Source organism: Ceratotherium simum, chromosome 23 (genome assembly GCF_057802395.1).
Source record: "Ceratotherium simum simum isolate JZ-2026a chromosome 23, ASM5780239v1, whole genome shotgun sequence".
Taxonomy (NCBI): Eukaryota; Metazoa; Chordata; class Mammalia; order Perissodactyla; family Rhinocerotidae; genus Ceratotherium; species Ceratotherium simum.
In genome coordinates, this window is record NC_141922.1 from 40,028,029 (window position 1) to 40,050,601 (window position 22,573).

A 22,573-nucleotide genomic window follows, 5' to 3' on the forward strand; every position below is an offset into this window, starting at 1 on the left:
AAAAAAGGTTAGGAAGGAGAGAGAAACATGGAATTTGGGGCTTTTTCTGGGAGAGTAGCCAGCAAATAGGACTGGGGTTTTAGAGCTTGCAGAGGTGGGATTGGGAGAGAGATTAAGGAAAGTGGGAGGGTGTTCAAGACAGATGTCACTTTGAAAATCTGCCTGTTTTTCAACTCTTTGCCTTTCTTTGCTGCCTTTCTTTATCTTTAGGGGTAATGATGAGGGTGTGTGTGTGTGTGTGTGTGTGTGTGTGTGTGTGTGTGTGTGTTGGGAAAGGGAAAGGGGCAGGAGAGGAGGGATAAAGGAAAAACCAGAGGTAGTTTGTCAGTAACCTTCAAATTAGCAATATGACCCAGGTAGTTTAAGTGGCTTGTCTAACAATACAGTTAGCTAGTGGAAAAGCCAGGGCTGTGTAGTCTGATTTTCTTTTATTTCATGTTTCCCTGTTGTGTTACATATGAGAAGTAACTGCTGGTTTACATTATTGACTGTCTTCCCATGAGGTTTTGATTCTGATTTCTGATCTTTCCATCTTCTCACTCCTTTTTGGCTTGGAAGTTAACTAGTTTTCAACCTTAGGCTGTTCACTTTATTTTTCCTCTCATTCTCCAGCCTGTCATTTTCCTCATGGATTTACTTCCCTCTCCTGTCTAGCCTAGATTGTGCCCCATCAGTTGACTCACTTTATTTTAACTCCCTTGGTTTCCTTCTCTTTTTGCTTTATCTTCCTTTGCTTTATTTACCAACTCTAGGCCAATTCAGTGGTATAGTAGCTATTATTTTTTAAGCGCTTGCTATGTGACAGATGCTATGTTAGGTAATTTTATGTGTATTCTTGTAGTTCTCACAACAACTGTAAAAGGGGTCAATATTATTATTATTGGCACTCTATATAACTGTTATTGTGACTGTAGATAACTAACCCAAGACACAACTACACTGGTAGAGCTGGGTTCTCACTCAGATTTGTATAACCTTAAAAGTCATACTTTCCCCACTGTACTGTGTTCCTCCTAACTAGGCTGCTAAATTGCAATTATGTATCTGTAAAGACTGGTGCCCCCAAAACTGTGATTTGTAATCTAAAAATTGACTGTTGGCAATCCTTTCACGTGTTACCCCCATCTCTCTCTCATTCCCTTCAGAGTCAATTGCAAAATCCTTTTATCTCAACTCAACTCTCCTTACTTTGGGCAGATTTTGTCTTTTAGCTCAGAGAAAAACTGGAGACTATTAGCTGTTCACTGTTTATGCCCCCCAAGAAGATCAGTGTGTTAGTCTGATCAGGTTGCTATAACAAATACCACAGACTGGGTGGCTTAAACAATACAAATGTATTTCTCACAGTTCTGGAGGCTGGAAGTCCAGGACAAGGGCAGGTTTGGTTTCTCCTGAGGCTTCTCTCCTTGGTTTGTAGATGACTGCCTTCTCACTGTGTGCTCACATGGTCTTTTGGTGTGTGTGTACATCCCTAGTATCTATTCCTCTTCTTATATGGACAGCAATCATATTGGATTAGGACCTCATCCTTATGATCTCATTTAACCTTAATTACCTCTTTAAAGGACCTATCTCCAAATATGGTCATATTCTGAGGTACTGGGGCTTAGGGCTTCAACATGAATTTTGGGGGGATACAATTCAGTCCATAACAGTAAATATCTGTAATTTCCTTCCCTTCCTCCTTCCTTTTTTGTTTTTCTCTCTTCCTTTCCTCCCTCCTTTTATTTTTTCTTCCCTTGTTCTTTTTCTCTTCCTTCTCTTGTTTCATCTTTCTTCCCTCTCTCCCAGTGTCCTTCCTGAAGAGGAAGAAAGTTTTCTTTCTCTGCTCAAGTCTAGTTTTTTAACTTGTATTCTGTATGCCATTCTTCTGGAATATTACTTTATGATATGTTCACTCTCTCCACTTTTTTCTTTTAATTTCTTCTCCACTTGTTCCTTTTTATCAGCATGTAAACATACTGCCACTCATCACTACCACTACCACTACTACTACTGGTTAGATTGTTATTATAAAATATGTAGGTCACAATCTAAATGCTATAGGCGTAGTCCTTCTGATTTTCAAATGGGGAACAGTACAGATTTTTGCTATTTCAGACTAGATTAATGTTGGTTGCTTTTCCGTTTCTTAGTTTGATAGAATATTTCTACCCTAATGTTAAGGGTAAAAGTGTATTAAAACTATTATAATACCAAATTAATACAAAGTATCAAAATTTGTAGGACAGTTAAAACAGTACTGAAAGGGAAATTAATAGCACATTAATTTTTTTTCTTCTGTCTCTCCATCTGTGTCAGTTCAACTGAGCTTTTTGTTTTGGTTATTGTACTTTTCAGTTCTAAAATTTCCATTTATTTGGTTCTTCTTTATGTCTTCTGTTTCTTTGCTGAGATTTTATTTTTTACATCTGTTTCAACCATTTTCATAATTGCTCATTGAGGCATTTTTTCATGGTTGCTTTAAAATCTTTATCAAAAAATTCTGACATCTCTGTGCTTTCAGTGTTGACGTCTATTGATGATCTTTTTCTCAGTTAGTCTATGATCTTCCTGGTTCTTGGTATGATGAGTAGTTTTGATTGAAAATTGGACATTAAAAAAATTTTGTTCTGAAACTCTGGATCTTATTTAAACCTTCTATTTTAACTACATTTTTGTGATACCACTCATGCAAGGGAATTTGAAGTCCAGGTTCTCCTCTAAGCCTCTGTTGACACCCAGAGTTGGGGGGCTCCTCAGCACTGCTGGGGGAGGGCAGAGGTTCTGGCACCCTATGTGGTCTCTGCTGTATTGGGCCTGGCCTCATTACTGCTGGGCGACAGTGAAAGTCTTGGTTATCCTCTAGACCTCCAATGCCAGTAAGAGGGAGGGCACCTCGTTACTGCCAGGTTTGGGTGGAGGTCCAGGCTCTATGTGGTCTGCAGTGACACTGCTGGAGGAGGGGGCGAAACTGTCCTGTTACCCTGCAGAGGAGTTCAAATCCTGGCTCTCTACTTTGACTTTTCTGACACCTGGATGGCTGCAGTATTGTGCTGCCTCATTACAGTCTCATGAGGGTCAAAGTTTAGGCTGCCCACTCAGCCTTTCTGGCATGGGTAGAGTGGGGCTGCAGTTTTTTCTGTTGTATTTGGCTGAAGTAGAGGGAGAATTGCTAAGCTGCTGCTTTGCTGGTCTTTTGGCTAGAGAGAGCAGGCTTTTATTGGGGTTCTTTTTTGTTTGTACTCATTGGCTTTTCCTGGTTGTTGCCTTCTGCAGCTCTGCATCTGGGACATATGAGGCAAAAAGAGAACTCAGGAACTCACCACTGATGTTCCTTGGGTCCCAAGGTCCTTAGCTGCTCTTCTTTCTCTCTGCCTTTTGGAGTCTTATGTTTGTTTGATACATAATGTCCATGGTTTTTAGTTGTACTTAATGGATGGAATGGACAAAGTGTATCTACTCCATCTTCCTGGCAGCAGAGTTACACATAGTTTTTAAATGATAATGACTTTCTAGTTGATGGAATTTTAGGTAAAATATAAAATACAGTGATATATAAATATATGCATATATAAAAATATAAGTAAATATCTACCTATGTATGTATGTAGCAAGGGAAACAGTTTGGTTGTTGCCTAAAGCTGGCCCCTGAATTAGTGAGTTTTCAGTTTCCTGCCTTCCTCTAGTTATGAACGCTCAGTCTCTAAAAATGATATGTTTTTCATGCTAGCCCCAAGGTTGTGCTGAGAGTAGTGGAGATTTGAAAGTAGATACTGTGGATCCATAGTGCTTGCTTCATACAGTGATTTTTGACCCTGGCTACATCTTAGACTCATCTAAGGAGTTTAAAAAATATACATAGGCCCCGTCCAGATCAGATTCTTTGTGCTGGGTCCTGGGCATCAGTCATTTTAAAAAGCTCCCCCAGTGATTCTTTTATGTAGCCAGTGTTGAAAACCATGGCTAAGTATTTGGAATTGGTGGTTGCTTGTGAATTTTAAGGTTTTCTTAAAGAACATGGAGTCAGAAACTGATGCGTGACTATTTTTATCATTTCTACTAACTTTTTGTTGAATCCAATGATTTATTTTATTGGCTCTCATGTTTGACAAAGGCAGCAGATTAAAGCATTTTTTTTCTCTAGACAAGGTTGAGGGACCATGTTGACAGATTTTTTTTCTCTGAAATTTACCATTTAATTCCTAAATTGTCAAACTGAATTCCTGAGACCTGTTGTTTTCTTTCTGATTATAGACTTTCCACATTTTCAGTCGTTTCTTTTTTATTCATCATGTATCTTTTGTTGTTAATTAATTTTAGTTTTCTTAATTCTAATTTACATTGATTTCATTCTTGAATCCTTTTTTTTGTTAAATTGGTTTGTACTGGGCGTTATACTGTTCTTGGACAGAGCCTCATTTATTGTGTAACACTCTTGTTACCTTAGGACTAGCTTATTGTTTTATCTGATTCAATCATAGGAGCTCCATGTTGACCTTTGCTTGTTTAACTTTAACCTAGTTCTTACTGTCAATTTGGGTTCACAGGCCTTTGTGTAAGCATCTGCCTGAGTTTTGCAATCTCTGTCAGATATGACTGGGAATTGAGTGACATGTTGTTTATAATTGGTATTACCTTTACATTTGCTATGTTTTGATTACTTGGTTGACTGTCATAGATTTTATAATAACCCAGTCTTCACATTTTAATGGTAAATTATTACATTAGAAAAAAAAAATTGCAAAAAAAATTACATCATTTTTTTGTTTTAGTCAGGGTGATTTTATGCCAAATGGTAATTTTGAGGATGCTGTGTCAATTGTAGGTACTAGACCTGGGTAACTGGAGCCTTTGTCCAGAGCTCGTGCTCTAGAAGGCTCCCACTCTGCCCCTGCTCTGGCCATGCCGCATCCCTATGCCAGAGCCTATGCCTTCCCCTCCTAGATCATGCTCTGGGTACCCAGGATCCCAGAATTCCCTGTCTAAGTGGCCCTGAGCCTGCGCAGGCGTTTTCCTTGGAATCATCCTCATGAGGGCAGACTGTACCAGGTTAGGGGTGAACAAGAGACAACTGTTGCAGGTCTGGCATGTGATGTGGGGGCATTGGGATGGAGCTAAGACATGTGTGCTGGTGTGTTCCAGGTGTCAGAGGTGGGAATAAAAAAACAGTTAAGCCATAGACCATGGGTCTCTGTTTGTTTTCTTGCCCTGGGCCCCACAAATGGTAGCAGTAGACCTTATATGATAGGGATGGATACTATTGATTTACTTTGGATTGATGTGAATTATTGTTGCATTTTGGTAAAATGTAACCAGGTATTACTGCTGTTCCTTATAATATTCTGATCTTTTAATAGTATTTCATATTCTTGTGAATTTTTTGTCCTAGAAGCCCTTTCATCAGGTAAGCAAAAGCTACTAATGACTGGAATTAATTTATTTCCCTAATCTTATAGTCAAATTATAGGAGGTGATATTTCATGAATCTTTTGTACAGGATTTCCTTTTTTTTCCCTCCCCATTTTGTAATCATATTGTTTGCTTCTGTATTGAAGCATTTTACTACATTCCAGATAATTATTTTGGGTGGGAGCATTGATTCCTCCTTCTGTTTTTTAAAGCTCTGATGTAATTTGCTCTTTTATTCCTACAGTAACTTATTTTGGAAGTTTTTTTGTTTTTTTTTTTTTTTGTGAGGCAGATCAGCCCTGAGCTAAAACATCCATACCAATCCTCCTCTTTTTGCTTAGGAAGACTGGCCCTGGGCTAACATCTATGCCCATCTTCCTCCACTTTATATGGGACACCGCCACAGCATGGCCTGACAAGCGGTGCATCGGTGCGCACCTGGGATCCGAAGCTGGGCTGCCAGCAGCAGAGCGCGCGCACTTAACCGCTACCCCATGGGGCCAGCCCCTATTTTGGAAGTTTTTTTTTCTAGATTCTAGATTTCATCATGCTTCTGAAATTGTTTTGATAATGCATTCGGTTAATTTCACTAACATGAATCAAGTATTTCTAACGTTTTATCTTCCTTTAAGTTTTTTGATACATGCGAGCCGATTATTCAGCTTATTGTTCAAGCCTTATTGTTCAGTCTGATTTCCTGATGGTTTTATATTAAATCTTCCTGTTTTTTCTAAACTTTTAGTTGCTGTTCTTCCAATATTCATTCTAAATAGTTTTACATTTCATTTTGTTTTTTTGTGTGTGTGTGTGTTTTTTTTTTTATAATTTTATTTGTTTATTTTTTCCCCCAAAGCCCCAGTAGATAGTTGTGTGTCATAGTTGCACATCCTTCTAGTTGCTGTATGTGGGACGTGGCCTCAGCATGGCCGGAGAAGCAGTGCGTCGGTGCGCGCCCGGGATCCGAACCCGAGCCGCCAGCGGTGGAGCGTGCACACTTAACCGCTAAGCCACCGGGCCAGCCCTCATTTTGTTTTTTATAATATGTAAATATTTATTATACAGTACTTATTGTTACAGCTAATGCAGAGTAAAGTATATACTGTAACATATTCCAGGTGAGATATTTTATTTAAATACCTGAGATAAAAATTTCGTTTTTTAAATAGCAGCCAAATAATACTCCTTTTTTGAGGAGGTACCATTGTTTAAGATGCCCAGTATTCCTTTAAAATTAAGCATTAAAAGCCCTTATCTCCAAACTTATTTAACATTTGTAAATACTATTGATTTTTATTCACAGCTCTTAGTACAGGTTTTTCTTCATTACATTATTCTGAGGTTATATGACCTAATCTGTTTTGTTATTCGCAGGGCACTCTTCTTTTGCCAGTGTAGAAATTTAGGTCATCAGTGATGTAGTGTGAACATAATGTTGCAGGAAGATCTGTGTTCTCTAAGGAAGGTCAGTGGGCTACCCAGAGTAGATCACAGGGAGTAGCATTTATCATTCAAACCTGATCTATCAGCACAGTAAATATGAAATTATCTCACAGGGTGGACTTAAATTAACCAAGTTCACTGGTATACAAATCAGAATTCTGATTTATTACTTTAAGAATATATATTTAACTATCACGCAAACAGGAATGTTGATCATCATATTCTCTTCTGAAGTCAGTTTTTCTTGGGAACCCAAATTTTGTTGAGAAGGCTACCAGGATGTTCACATCCTATTCTCAAACAAGCACTGAACTGCATACAGCTCAAACAAGTAAGTCTTAATATATGATCTACCAAAATGAAGACACTCTAAAAGTCTCCAGGAAAACCACTATACGCTGTCAATTTCATTTCTCTAAATTCCTCTTTGATGTCTTGTATACCATTTTCTTTCAGTTTTTTTCAGACATAATAAAATACAGTCACTTAGAAAAAAACAAAGCATATATCAAATTGTATCTCTGTTAACATTTCAAATAGGTAAAAAATAATCTAAACATAATGATTAGAAGAGCACCTTGGAAAGTGAAAGAAGTTCATTTCATTGAAGTGAAACAAGTCTGACTTTGTTGTTGTGTTATTGTTGGTGAATGTAAGTAAAATAGGAGAAAGTACTCATAGTAATTTCTCTAATTTGCATTCACTATAGAACCATGGTTTTTAAACATCTTGGTCAGAGCACCCCTTTCCACTCTTAAAAATTGAAGATGAAAGGAGCTTTTGTTTATGTGGGTTCTATTTATGGATGTTTACCATATTAAAAATTAAAAACGAGGGGCCGGCCCAGTGGCATAGTGGTTAGGTGCACGCGCTCCACTTCAGTGGCCTGAGGGTTCGCAGGTTCAGATCCTGGGCCTACACCGTTGCACCACTTGTCAAGCCATGATGTGGCGACGTCCCATATAAAGTAGAGGAAGATGGGCACGGATGTTAGTCCAGGGCCAATCTTCCTTGGCACAAAAGAGGAGGATTGGTATTGACGTTAGCTCAGGGCTGGTCTTCCTCACACACACAAAACAATTAAAAATGATAAAATTGAAAATATGTATTTATTAATTCAAGAATAACAATTGAATTACATGTTAACATAAATAGTGTATTTTTATGAAAATAGCTTTTTTCCACAAAAAATGTAATGAATGGCTGGCCTAATGGAAGATAGCTGAATTTCCTTGTTTGTTTTTGCATTCATTCTGTTACAACACATTATTTTGATTGAAGTGTATAAAAAAAATCTGGCCTTATCCATATGTAGTTGGAGAAGGGAGAAGAGTATATTAATCATTTTTTTTTTTTGATAATTCTGGATATTCTTCTTTGATACTACACTAAAACTCTGCAGTGGTAGTTTCTTAAACGTTAGTTTTAGTATTAGAATTGGAAACCATAGTAGTAAGTTTTCCTGTTTTGTTACATTAAAATGCATTGTGCTGTTTTGCACTTTGAATGGATCTTTACCCATGCATGATTGTGTAACATCATGCATGAGTCATTTAGATAATATCGATTCACTGAGCAATGCAGATCTTTCAAATTTTGACATATTATGCAATATCAAAAAATCACATTTGTCAATATCACCACTAATCTCATCAGAAAAGTTTTTAAGTACTGGGAAGCTAAGTTCATGGGAACAGATGAAAGTTTTTGAAAATTTGAATTTTCACTTGAAAGCTCGAATTTTATCATGAGCATCAAAAACTGTGTGTTTTCCTTGAAGTGACAGGCTCACTTGGTTTATTTTTGAGAAAGTGTCTGTCACGTACCCAAATCTGAATAATCAGAGTTTGTCTATCAGTCTTTCTTTCAAATAAAAATGATGTTCCACAAAAAAAAGTGGTGGTTCAGCTTGCGATTTAATTTCACATATGCTTTTTCCTCTAGGCAACCATTGTACTTTGGTAGCAACATAAGTAGTTTATGCATACTTCTCATTTCATCATACAGAGTACTAAAAAGGTGTGTACTCAAATATCAAGATTTAATAACATGAATGTTTTTTTCTTTTTCATCAAGGACATTCTTAACTGAAAGTGACTTTTTTTTTTTTTTTTTTTTACTCTGAACGATGGCAGTAAAGAATACAATGATTATAGTTTGGTTCCACTGCCTTGATTGGTGCTAGGGTACCAGCAGTTTTACCCATCATTACTTTTGCATATTTAGTGCACATATCAATAGAGAGAAAAAGGAAAATAATGTCTTAGCATTTTCATGAAAATAGGTTTGACCTGATGGACCCCTGAAAGGACTTGGTGAAGGGCTCTGTGAACCACACTTTGAGAACCACAGCTGTAGAGAAACATTCTTCTTCACCTTTGTACCTTTCATATGAATTTCACTATTTTGCCATATTTGAATACCACCTATATTTTGGTATTCTGATTCAACCCCAACTGGGTGGAGTGCAATTCATTTCTGGTGCTAACCACCAGGAGTTAGTGTAGACCTCACAAGTTAAAAGACATGCTCCCCAACATAACTGCTCATACTTCAGATGCCGGCTGCACTTCAGGGGTCTCCAGATCACCTGTACTTCTGACTGACTGGCTATAAATTTGGTGGTTCTTTTGATTCCCTCAGGTTTGATAATTTTCTAGAATGACTCACAAAACTCAGGAAACCACTATACTTATGATTACAGTTTTATTATAAAAGATACAGATCAGGAGAACCAGCCCAATGAAGAGACTCATAGGGCAATGTCTGGGAGGGGACACAGAGCTTCTGTGACTTCTCCTTGTTGGATCAGGACATGCCATCCTCCTGGCACATGAATGTGTTCACCAACCAAGACACTCCGCTGAGCCTCAGTCCAGAGTTTTTATTGGAGTCTCATTAAGCATGATTGATTAAATCATTGGCCATGTGTTTGAACTCATTCTTCAGGCCCCCCTCCCCAGAGGTCAGACAGTTGAAATTCCTAACCCTTTAATCACGTGGTTGGCCTTTCTGGTGACCAGCCCCTATCCTGAAGCTACCTAGGCGCCCACCGTGAGTCACCTCTTTAGCATAACAAAGACACTCCTATCACTTGGAAATTCCAAGCATGTTTGAAGCTTTTTGCCAGGAATCCAGGCAAATTCTTTGTTGTACCACATATAGTTTACATAATTTTTGGTTTAAATTGACTTTAAATCTATTAACTTCTTTTTCCTAGCCTTACATAAGAAAAAATATCCTTGAAATCATAGGTTTTATGTGCAATTTGAAATGATTCCATTAATCTTTGAGTACTTCCTTACTTTATGGCCCAACAAGATGCCCCAGGCTCACCTTGTAATTTCCCTATCCCAGCCCTGAAATAAGTCATTTCTTCAAGAGCACAAGTTTCTTTTAGTGGGGAATAGCATTTTAGAAACTAAGATTTGGGTGCCAGGTGTGCTCCTTGCTACAGAGGTCCTTATCTTTAGATGCATCTGGTGCTTCCAATTTCTTACCTTTTTCTTTTTTGTTCTGTGATGGGTATTGATTGCTTCTCATTGATTTCCCAGATATTTTGAGTTAATTATGACTCCTCCATCTACTTTTCTCTTTCCAAAGTTTTATTACTATCCCGTATTTGCTATTGTCCCTCTGTCTTTGGAGTTGAATCCTTTATTATTATTATTATTGTTACTATTATTACTGTCATTTAGTAGGATTTTTGGAATGGGATTGAGGTAAATCAGTATGTTCAAGTCACGATATTTCACTGGAAGTGTTTTATATCAACACTCTCAATATAGATTTAGATTTTACAATGCAGAAGTAACTATGCCTGATGCTGTGGGGGATATAAAACTTAATAGATGCTGTCTATGACTTCAAGTAGTTTCCATGTGATCCAGGGATTATAGAATGGGTTTATAACTAACCAGGGTCCAAGTTAAAATATGGAAAGTGCTGAAGTTGAGGTATTTGGAGTGATAATATTTGCCTTATATTTTATATTCTAGAACAGTGGTTTTCAGCGTTGGCTGCACATTAGAATTAGTAGAGAGACATAAAAATATTGTGCCTGGGGCCGGCCTCATGGCGTGGTGGTGAAGTGCACGCGCTCTGCTAGTGGTGGCCTGGGTTCAGATCCCAGGTGTGCACTGACTCACCGCTTGTCCTGCCATGCTGAGGCGGTGCCCCACATACAGCAACTAGAAGGATGTGCAACTATGACATACAACTATCTACTGGGGCCTTGGGGAGAAAAAGGGAAAAAAAGGAGGAAGATTGGCAGTAGATGTTAGCTCAGGGCCGGTCTGCCTGAGCAAAAAGAGGAGGATTGGCATGGATGTTAGCTTAGGGCTGATCGTCCTCACACACAAAAAAATATTGTGCCTGGTCCTTACCTCAGATCAATTAAATCAGAATCTTTTTTGGGTGGAACTAAGTTCCACAGGTTCTGAACTTCTTTTGACATGACTCGATTAGTCTGAGTGATTCCTTCCTTTAAAGGCCAATAAGATGCTTCAGGCTCATCTTGTAATTTTCCTGCCCTACGCCTGAAATAAGTCAGTTTCCCTCATAGACCCCATGGTATTTCAGTCCTCACACCTTTGAACATGCTGTTCTCTTTTTATGCCTCATTAACTTTGTCATTCTTTAGGTCTCATTCATTCAGCTCAAGTCTCATTTTTCTTTAAACATCAATTTGGCCTAAGTCATTTTATAATGCCCGTTGTTCACATTTATTTTAGCACTTACACTATTTTATTGAAATGCATTTTCCTATCCCATTATATTCTAAGCTTCTTGAAGAAAGTCTAATATTGCAGGTATGGATACATTTTATTTGCTCAAAAAAGTTAGTTGAACTGATTACACATAGGAATTCTAATTTGGGAGATCTGAGAGAGTGGAATGATAAAGTTCCTTAAGTGTTGGCTCTTGTTCACTTTTGATTTCTTCTATAACTGTGTTGTATAAATATTTTTGAGTTGTATTAAAGGGATATTATATTTCAACCTTGAAAGATGGTTGAGATTTAACTGGAAGCAATCAAAGGTATTGGGATTTAAATTGTGCTTGTGTGAGAGATGGTTATAGGGGCAGACTGGAATAGGCAATAATTTAAGCAATGGTTTTAAATGAAGCCTTTGTTCAATTGCAAATATAATTTTTAAAAGTTGGATATATAGTGGCCTTTATATTAAAAAAATTAAAAGGAATCTTATGCAGTCTTGTAGATGTTGCTGCTGTGAATTGATATATTGAATTTTTGAGATTCTGTACCATCTTTGAATCTTTATTGCTGCATACTTTTCGTTTTTATGTGAAGATAATCATTCTGTACTGTTGTTTTCTTTTTTCGTTTTCACTTTTTTTGATAAACCATTTCTTTGTGGTTTTGAAATTCACACATTTGTCATTTTATGGCAATATGTTACTCCATTTTATTGGTATATGGTAGTTTACTTAACCATTCCTTAATTATTTTGTATTTTTATTTGCCATTTTCCACTGTTCTAGAAAGTGAACTATAATCACCTTTATACAAATACTTTCCATTTTCTTTTCTGGAGACTGCATATGCATTACTGAGTCTTTATCTTATAATAGAATTATCTGTGGCAGAAATTTAATAGAAACATAGAGGTAGTGTGAAGTAGCTAAGGAGCCAGATGGACCTGAGTTCCAGTTTTGACAGCCACTTTACTAGCTGTGTGATCTTGGATAAGCTAGTTTACTCTTGTGAGCCTCAGTGGTAAAGTTGAGTTAATAATAGCTAACATTATTGTGCATTTACAATGCGGCAGGTGCTGTTCTAAGTATTTACGTGTATTAACCCATTTAAATTTCAGAACAGCTCTGTGAGGTAGGTACTATTATTATTTCCATTTTTAAAATGAGGAAACAGGCATAGAGAAGTAAAATAGGTCAGATAGCTACTTCTAATGATGGTGTTACTCTACCCCGTGCCATCCAGAGCTGGTCAGACCTCTAGAGCTGGTTCTCTCATTCACTCTGTACAGCCAGGGCACCAACTGCACTCCTTCCCGTAATTTGGTTTCTAGGCAGACAAATTAGCCTCTATTGGCCAGAGTAACGATTACTGAAGTTCCTGCGACTGGAGCTAGAGTGAAGCGTGAGGTCGTGCGCCCAATACTTGATCCTTGTGCTGGTTGTAGAAACTGTACTCGAAGAGCAAGCTTCACTCTAGATGTTAGTATTCTCTTCAAAATCTCTGTCTATTTCAAAATTGTTTTTGAGGGAGTGGTGACAAAAATTTAGATTTGTATTTTTATATTATCATCTAGTAAGCTTTTTGTTATTCTTCCCTCTCCTCCCCTACCTACATCTCCTTTCTGACTAACAGTTAATACTTGCCCAGCTAAGATTTATCTTCTAGATTGCTATGCAGTTAGAGTACCAGCATCTTTTAGACCCAAAAAAAAACCTGAAAAATGACTAGTTCAACCTCCTCACTTACATGAAAAAACTGAGGCCACACAATCAGTCAGAGGGTGATTTAGAACTCAGGCCTTTTGCTGACCTAGGTCCAGTGTTGGCTTCATTCCATTGTACTGTTTGCTATCTTATTTGTAGTAGTCTATTTTATTTTATTTTTATTTATTTATTTATTTTTTGAGGAAGATTGGCCCTGAGCTAACATCTGTTACCAATCTTCCTCTTTTTTCTCCCCAAAGCCCCAGTACATAGTTGTATATCCCAGTTGTAGGTCCTTCTAGTTCCTCGATGTGGGATGCATGTTCCTCAGCGTGGCCCAGTGAGTGGTGAGCAGGTCCGCACCCAGGATCCGAACCAGTGAACCCCAGGCCGCTGAAGCAGAACGTGTGAACTTAACCGCCACGCCACTGGGCCGGCCCTGTAGTAGTCTTTTTTGAATTATTAGAGTTCAAATAAATTATTATTAATATATATCCTTTTTAGAAATTATATATTTTTATTTGACTTAGTAGCTTGCTACCTATGTATTATGTTTGCTATCAGGAAACAGCTATGTTTGTTTAGTTCTTTGCAGTTGTATAAAGTGCTTTCTCATCCTTTATCTCATTTATTTGTTATGAAGATAACCTTTTGCTCATATACCTAAGGTTACATTTCTGTTATTCTGGCATGTCCAGTTCTTCTGTACATTCACAAATCCGGCTGCCTTAGCTTCAGACGTGTGTGTTGACTCACTCCACTGAGATTGTACAGTTCAGGCATCGTAGTCAGGCATTGTAGTTTCTCAGCTCCAGCTCTTTCCACGTCTTCTGGGTGCTCCTGGAGCCTAAGGCATGTAATTCCAGCATGAAGATAATTAGTTGTTTTGAGGCACTTACATTTCTTGGCTTCTTAAGACTACTTGTGATCCGGGAAGTTCTTTTTAAAACTTAATCAGAGGTTCAATATGTAGTTAAGCAACACATTGTGTAGAAACAAACACAAGGATAATCATATCATTTATTGTACTAACATTCTTCAATCAAAATGGTGTTAGAGATAAGATAAATTATATGGCTGTAATGTGTATCCATGTGATTTGGTTGGTGGCAAGAAAGGGAGTGAATTGTTAGTCTGAGGCTAGCCACTGATTGCCAAAACTTTCTACAGCAGAGACTGTTACCTAATCAGCTCATAGAAAACCTGGAGATTCTCAAGAGTCTCCTCTGTGATTCATGCTTAGGTTATTAAAGTCTGTGAGAAAATTTGTCAGTTTGTTATTGATTATATAACCTTAAAAAATGGAAATAAAAGGTATAGTGGTTTTCCTGGAGACTTTTAGAGTGTCTTCATTTTGGTAGATCATATATTAAGACTTACTTGTTTGAGCTGTATGCAGTTCAGTGCTTGTTTGAGAATAGGATGTGAACATTTTAGGATCACTTTATGATAGTGCTGGGTAAATAAGAGTTAGAGTTAAGCTTTTTATCCTTGGGTTTCTAATAGCTACTGCTGAGCTGAGCCTTATATGTTAAGATTATCTGAAGATAAGACTGCAACTCATTGGCTCAAAGTTCAAAGGAGAGCATTAGCTTCAAGGACATAAATCACTGAGTTATCATCCATCAATTTGTAACAGGAGTGCAGATGAACAACATTTATCTAGACAATCTAGTATCTTTTACCTGCAGTTTGAGGTCAGTCTATATGGGGGCTTACGTAGGTGCTTTGAACTGTTTTGCAGAGATGAGAGTTCAAATTTATTTTTATTCTTTAATTTGAAGTAGCAGAGGGTTTGGTGCGCCTTTTCCAGCAGCCGATATTAACCCCATTTTGCCCATTCTTAAAGCCAGATTAGATTCTGCTTGAACTATGGAGCTGAGATTAATTAGGTTATATACAGAAGAATTTTATTTTCTAGCACTCCATCGTTTGCTACTGTTTTATATGTATTAGTTTTTTCCCCTGCAAGTTGACTGTGAACTCTGTGGGTCTGAGATAGGTGTCTTATTTTAAAATCTATAATGGCAGGGCTTACAAAGTTAAATTCTTAAAGGGGCCATCAGGTAAAGTAGATAATCGAGCCGGGCTATATGGGTCTCATGTAAAAGGGAGAACATATGTTCTGGGTGAAATCAGCCTAATTCCAGCAGATTCTTACCTTGTGGGAATGTGAGCTCGATGTTGCCTGAACAGAATATATCTACTGATGCTATTTGGCCTGTGGCCTATTAGTTTACTACTTCTTTATTAGAACACAGTTATGAACACACAGAAAGTACTTGATAAATATTTGTCATTTGATAGATACTTATTGTGTCATAAACTGGCTACACTTCTTTTGAAGGACTATCTTAGATATAATATGTGTAATATGATGTAAGATGTGTAAGAATATTCTCTTCTATTAAAAGATTTTCCCTTTTTGAAAGAAGATGAATACACTAATAAAGAGATTAACTCTTACCCTAGCATCAACAGACTTGGATATTGAATCTTCACTGCTTGGTCCACAGAAAGTCCTTTGGATCACTTTCCAAGTTAGAAACCAGTGATAACACATTGTAGTAAATTGCTGCATATGCTGAGGGCTTTCAAAAGAATGATGTCGTGAACTGTTAGAATACCTGAGTGCTGTGCAATTAAGGTGTTTATTTTTTATATCTTGAATTCTGGAGTAATCATTTCTCTTTCCTTTTTTCTACCCCTCCCAAACAGTGTTGTTAGGATGTTCTCTTGGTTCTTCCTTTCTAGTATCTCATACCTCATTTCTTGCATTTCATTCCTGTAGATACCATCCTAGTTTGAACTCTTTTTCACTCCTCTTGGGATTTTTTTTACTCATCTTGGGATATCTACACTAGCCTCTAACTCTAACTGCCTTTTCTATTCTATATTTAGAGTGTCTCCAGGTGTTTTTTTTTTTTTTAAATCTACTTCTGGGGTTGTAAACAAACTGACTAAAAGCGCACGCACTCACATACATACACACACACACACACACACACACGCACGCACACACACACACACACCAGAAAAAGCTTCTTTGAGTTGTGCTGAAACTTTCTTGCTGACCAAACTCCATATCCTCCATTCCCCTTCTAATCTTATCATATCCTAGTCTCTTACAGGGTAATCAGCTTGTTCTCTGCTCCTCCCAACAGCCTTATTTCACTCTCTTGCTTTTTCTTACCCTGTTTCTTCTAAGGAGAATGCCCTCTCTTCTTTATGCCTTATATCATTTCTTTTATTATTGTACTATCCTTTAAGTCTTTTACTGTTTGTTCTTTCATTACCAGACTAGAAATTTCTTAAGGGTAGTTACTCTATTTCCTGCTGCATCTTTGAGCGCCGTATAATGACTAATACCATGCTTTGTATGTAGCAGACACTTAACAAATATTTCTGAACTTGATTATTACTTTATATTTTCCCTCATTCATATTTTTTGTTGTGGTAAAATATACACAACATAAAATTAACCATTTTAACCACTTTTAGTATATAGTTCTCTGAAATCAAGTATATTCACACTGCTATACAACAATCACCACCATCCATCTTCAGAACTTTTTCATCTTCCCCAGCTGAAACTCTGTACCCATTAAGCACTAACTCTCCATTCCCCCCCTTCCCACAACCCCTGGCAACCACCATTCTACTCTCTGTCTCCATGAATTTGACTACTCTAGGAACCTCGTATAAGAGGAATCATGCAATTCCAATTTTTCCTTTTGTGACTGGCGTATTTCACTCAGCATAATCTTCAAGGTTTATCCATGTTGTAGCATGTGTCAAAATTTTCTTCCTTTTTAAGGTTGAATAATATTACATTTTATGCGTATATACAATATAAACACCATGTTTTGTTTATCCATTCATCTGTTGATGGACACTTAGGTTACTTCCACCTTTTGGCTATTATGAATAATACTGGTACGAACATGGTTGTACAAATATCTGTTCTATTACCTGCTTTCAGTTCTTTTGGGTGTATACCCCAGAAGTGGAATTGAGGGATCACATGGTAATTCTGTGTTTATCTTTTTAAGGAATCATCATGCTGTTTTCCAAGCAGCTGCACCATTTTACATCTCTACTAGCAATGCATGAGGGTTTCAGTTGCTCCACATCCTTGCCACCACTTGTTATTGTCTGGGTTTTTTTTTTTTTTTTTTTTTTAATAATAGTCATACTAAAGGATGTGAGTGGTATCTCATGGTGTTTTGATTTGCATTTCTCTAATGATTAGTGATGCTGAGTATCTTTTCATGTGCTTATTGGCCATTTGTATATTTTCTTTGGAGAAATATCTGTTTGAGTTCTTCACCTATTTTTTAAATTGAGTTTGCCTATTTTTTAAGTTGAGTTCTTTGGTTTTTTGTTGTTGAGTTGTAGGAGTTCTTTATATATCCTGGATTTTAACCCCTCATCAGATATATGGTTTGCAAATATTTTCTCCCATTGTGGGTTGCCTTTTCACTTTGTTGATAGTGTCCTTTGATGCACAAAAGTTTTAAATTTTGATGAAGTCCAATTTATTTTTTCTTTTGTTGCCTGGAGTTTTGGTGTCAAAACCAAGAAATCATTGCCAAATTCAATGTCATGAAGCTTTCCCATATGTTTTCTTCTAAGAGTTTTATAGTTTTAGTTCTTACTGTTAGGTTATTGATCCATTTTGAGTTAATTTTTGTATATGGTATAATGTAAGAGTCCAAATTCTTTTTTCTTGCATGTGGATATCCAGTCTTCCCAGCAGTATTTGTTGACAAGCAGTCAACAGATAGTTGACTCTACTGAGTAGTCTTTCCCTCATTCATGTTTGATTGAATGATCTCCAACTTGACTGACTGTCACAGTTGTGACTGTAGTAAGGTTTCAGATTTTTCCTGGCACTGTCTTGTCTTAAAGGCTTAAAACTTGCTTATGCTTTCTTACCCACCTGAAAATAAGAAGAGGACCTGGGAAGACATATACATTGAAGACGGAATCATCATTTATCATCTCTCTATCCTCTTATTAGCTGCATGTTTAGATAGTAACCCTCTTTGCTTTGTGCTTCACCTTCTTGCTTCTTGAAACACAGTAGAAGTGTTAGAATACTTTGCTAATCTTTTAAATAAAGGCCCTTTTGAAGGTCTGAAATTCTGTTTTTAAGTCATTCAGCCTCTCTGGGCTTTTGATTCCTTTTCTGTTAAATGAGAAGATTGAGCTAAATGATCTCTCATGTATGTTTTACTATGGAAATTCTATGATTCTGAGGTACTTGTGCATGACTTTTGAACAGTTAATAAAAATCCAATGGAGAGTGGGACAATTTTATTATATCAAAGGAATACATTAAAATTGATGTCTCCAATAACATATTATCTTTATTTTTGGTGTTTTTTCCATATATGAACAGAGTTTTAAACATAGCTTTGATTAGTTTCTTTCAATGGTAAAAAACTTAGTTTCTAAGTATTATTGAAATTTGTAGTATTACCATCTTTATTTTCTTTATGCATTAAGGACAAGGGACATAAGATCATGTCATTCCACAGTATGTGGAAATGAAAATGATAATAGCTAGTATTTATTGAGTGCTTGATACTTTTGTTTTAACTTTATTATTGTTTTCATATCTTTCATATCCTTTCAGAGAAAATGATGTTTTAGTGATGGTATTTTATCAGAAACTATTCTAGATGCCTAGGAGAGAAGTTAAGTGATTTCCTAAGAACATTAGGGATTAATTCTCTTCGGTGAAAAAGAATGACTGGGTGGCTAAGAAGACAGGGATGACAGGGAGACGTTTTAGAGCTTTTGAATCTTGAACTATGTGAATATATTATCATTAGTACTAAGTTATTAATACTAACTTAAATCATTAGTAATAAATTAAAGTAATATATTACCTTTAAAACTTTTCATTTGGAATCCTGACTCATATGGGTATAAAGAGAAATGAAAGTCTTGGCTCTATCAAGTATTTCAAATCACAGCAGTAATTTTATTTATTCTTAAATATTTTTGATTGCAGAAGCAAATTGGACTGCTGCTAGCCATTTTGAGCAGTAGTACTTACATGAAGCTGAAAATTTAAGGATATATCTGTTTAATTAGAGAATGTCCTCAGTGTGGTAAAAGGGCTAGAAATGCAGTCTACTTTGGAGACTGATTAAAAATAATAGATAAAATAAAGAATGATGTGCTCAATGAGCTACAATTCAAATAGAGGAAATTTAATGGGAAATGATTACATTAGTAGCAGATGGACTTGCTTCCTGAATTGTAATCTTACTGGAAATCCTAGAAGAGCTTAAATTTGTTTTTCAGATTTAGAGTCTGATAAAAAGATAAAGAGATTTGTTTATTTGGTGTGCTGTTGTGATTCTTACTGTGTCTTGTGGATATTTCATTTTTGCTAGGCTATTTTTATGATTCCCACAAATCCACCACCAACATTCAGGAAGCCAGAACTTTGGTCTGATGATTTCACTGATTTTGTTAAAAAGTGCCTAGTGAAGAATCCTGAGCAGAGAGCTACTGCAACACAACTTTTACAGGTCAGTGCTTATGCCTTTAAGGGAAGGATATTTTCTTTATACCTTTTAGCTTTCTGACATTGACTGGAATTGCTGTGAGTTTCATTAACTGGTTTCTAAAGATGTAAACTCCCAGGAAATATGGATTGATAAAGAAAGACACACACACACACACACACACACACACACACACACCATTTTTCTCCTATAAGAGTACTATTTTAAAAAAGGATTTGTTGAGAAGTGTAGGAAATAGGATCTTAAATATAATGTTTATTATTATGAAAATTTAACTTAGTACTCAATCTCCATGGAAGGCAATTTAGCAATAGCTATCTAAAATAAAATACCATATATTCTTTGACTCAGCAATTACACTTTACAGAAAAATTTAACCATATGTGAAGTAATATTTATGTAAAAATATTCATAGTACATTGTAATGGCAAAAGATTGGAAAAGCGTAAATATTGGTGAACAAGTTGGAAGCAATCTAAGATCTATTGAGAAGAGTGATTGGCAAAATACACACACATGTGTGTATATACATGTGTCAGTGCTTGTAGTGGCATAGCTCTGGAAAAATAAGCAAGAAAGTGGCCTCCACAGAAGGTAACTGTATGGAAGCAGGAGTGGGATGGAGACTTACTTTTTGATGAAGGCTCTTTTTGAGCCTTTTGAGTTTTGTGTTATGTGCAAATATTACCTTTCAAAAATTAATTAATTGAAACATTTATTTTGAAGTATTGTTAGCATTTCAAAGGAATTTTGAGCACTTAAATCAAGGGCTTATTGGTATTGTTATTGTATTGAGTGTCTAAATTATTCAACCCCAAAGAAGGCAAGAAAGGAGGAGAGGGGGGAAAAAAAAGCAGAAGTGGGACAAATAGCACAAAATATGATGGTGAAAGTAAATCCAAAGATATCTGGTAACTGATTTTTGGGTAATTTAACCAATATTTCTTTCTAGTCTTTCTCCAATAATCTTTTCTAATCTTCTTAAGAAGAGAAATTCTATTGTTTTTTACTTAGAGTTTTTAGGATGGAAAAGCATTTAAGAAATGTACTAGTATAATTCCCTAATTTTGTGGATGAGGGGAATGAAGCCCAGAAAGGTTAGATGACTCACTGAAGATCACACAGTGATTAAGTGATTGTTCCAGGTTTACTCCATTTGCCACCCCTAACCTCACTCTTCACTCTTTCTCCACTCTCCTTTCTGCTCAGGATGTTGACCTGTATAGATTACATTAACCAGCTCTGTTACCCTCTAGCTTCTAGTTGTGTTTGGCTCAAGCATTTGTAATAAGGGCAAACAATGCAACTGGTTTTGTATAGTGCTTATGAGCCCATATTTGCTTTCTTGACTTCTATTTTTGCTATTGTTGACCATTCAAGGCCCTCTGTTAATAATATGGTGTCCTTGTCTGACCTCTTAACTGACCCCTTGCTTGACCTCCTTTTTTTTCCTCTATAAATACTGAAATAATAGACTTGTAGTTTCTTATACAGACTGTGCTTTTTCAATCATCTGTACCTTTTCTCTTGCTGTTTCCCCCACCCACCTCCCCTAGATTAAAGACCCCCTTCACCAATAGGCTTCTTTTTACTCACTGTCTTATTGTTTCTAATTCAAATTAGGTACTCCTCCAGGAAGCCTTCCCTTCGTCCTTGTTTAGGCTGGTTGTTTCTCTGTGTTTCCATAAGCACCCTGTGCATATTATTTACCATATTAGAATTAAATAATTTGTTTCTGTGTCTTTGTCCTAATTCAAGGTCAGGGGCTATACCTTTTGGGAGAGGACTACTTTTGCACTCTTGGTATCGAGTGTTTAATACATGTGTATTGAATTCATTATGTGTTTATTTAACGTAACAAACCTCTGATTTAAAAAAATTTTTAGATAGGATAATTATCTTTAGTCTCATTAGAGTCTCATTAGACTCATCAGAGTCTTATTTTGCTGGACACCTAGAAGCCATTCTCTCTCTTAAAGGAGTTTTACATATGTCATACATATTATGAGTTAAATTATATTTCAACTCTCAGAGGACAATCTTTTTACCAAGATTTAGTGGATACATGTCTATAGCCTGCATGTACAAATTATACCATGTTGATTTCTAGACTCTGATAAATAAACAGTTTTTAAAAAGAAATTCATGCTGAATTTTTTATAGTGGTTTATTGTCTATGACACAAGATAGATAATTGTGTAAGTTTAAAAGAATCATAGACTGAAAGGATCCATTGAGATTGTTGAGTTGAACTCTTAGTAGTAGCTTTTAAACAATGAGGAAATTGAAACCTCAGAGATATCAAAGTACAAGATTCAAGTTCAGCCTAGTGACACTAGAGTTCCTGATCTGAAGATGATCCTTATACCTGCTGGTGGGCAGCCTAGAACCTGAAAATCAACTCCTGCCCAGGCTGGCCTCCTACGAGAATGTTAGGTTGACTGAGATCTGCCATTATTTCAACTGACTCCTGGACTTGGCTGGAACAGGTGGTGATGTCATGGGTTACTCTGTGAACTCCTATGTCATATGACTTATTCTTCATTTTACCAGATCAAGTGAGGGATAGGAACTTTATCTACCTTATTGTCCTGCCCATTTAAAATATAATTGTCTTAAACACTTCCTCTTCATACAATGAGATCAATATCAAACAGTGTTACAATATTTGCTTTAACCTTTAAACAACTGAGAAAACTCAAGAGAATAAGGGAAATCTATTGTATTTACCCCGTTTTTACTCTTTTGATTGTTCTTTCTCTTAATGTTCCAAA

The 22,573-nt window shown here is 36.6% G+C and overlaps 1 protein-coding gene across 4 annotated transcripts in view; it reads left to right on the forward strand.

The window, feature by feature from the left end:
* The window catches only part of STK3 (serine/threonine kinase 3), a 290,389-nt gene that overhangs the window by 147,982 nt on the left and 119,834 nt on the right, over nt 1-22,573 (forward strand). For all 4 annotated transcript variants that reach the window (XM_087447596.1, XM_004431201.3, XM_087447594.1 and 1 more), the window contains one exon: nt 19,665-19,802. In XM_087447596.1, the coding sequence (XP_087303722.1) occupies nt 19,665-19,802 (138 nt within the window). The remainder of the gene's footprint in view (nt 1-19,664; nt 19,803-22,573) is intronic.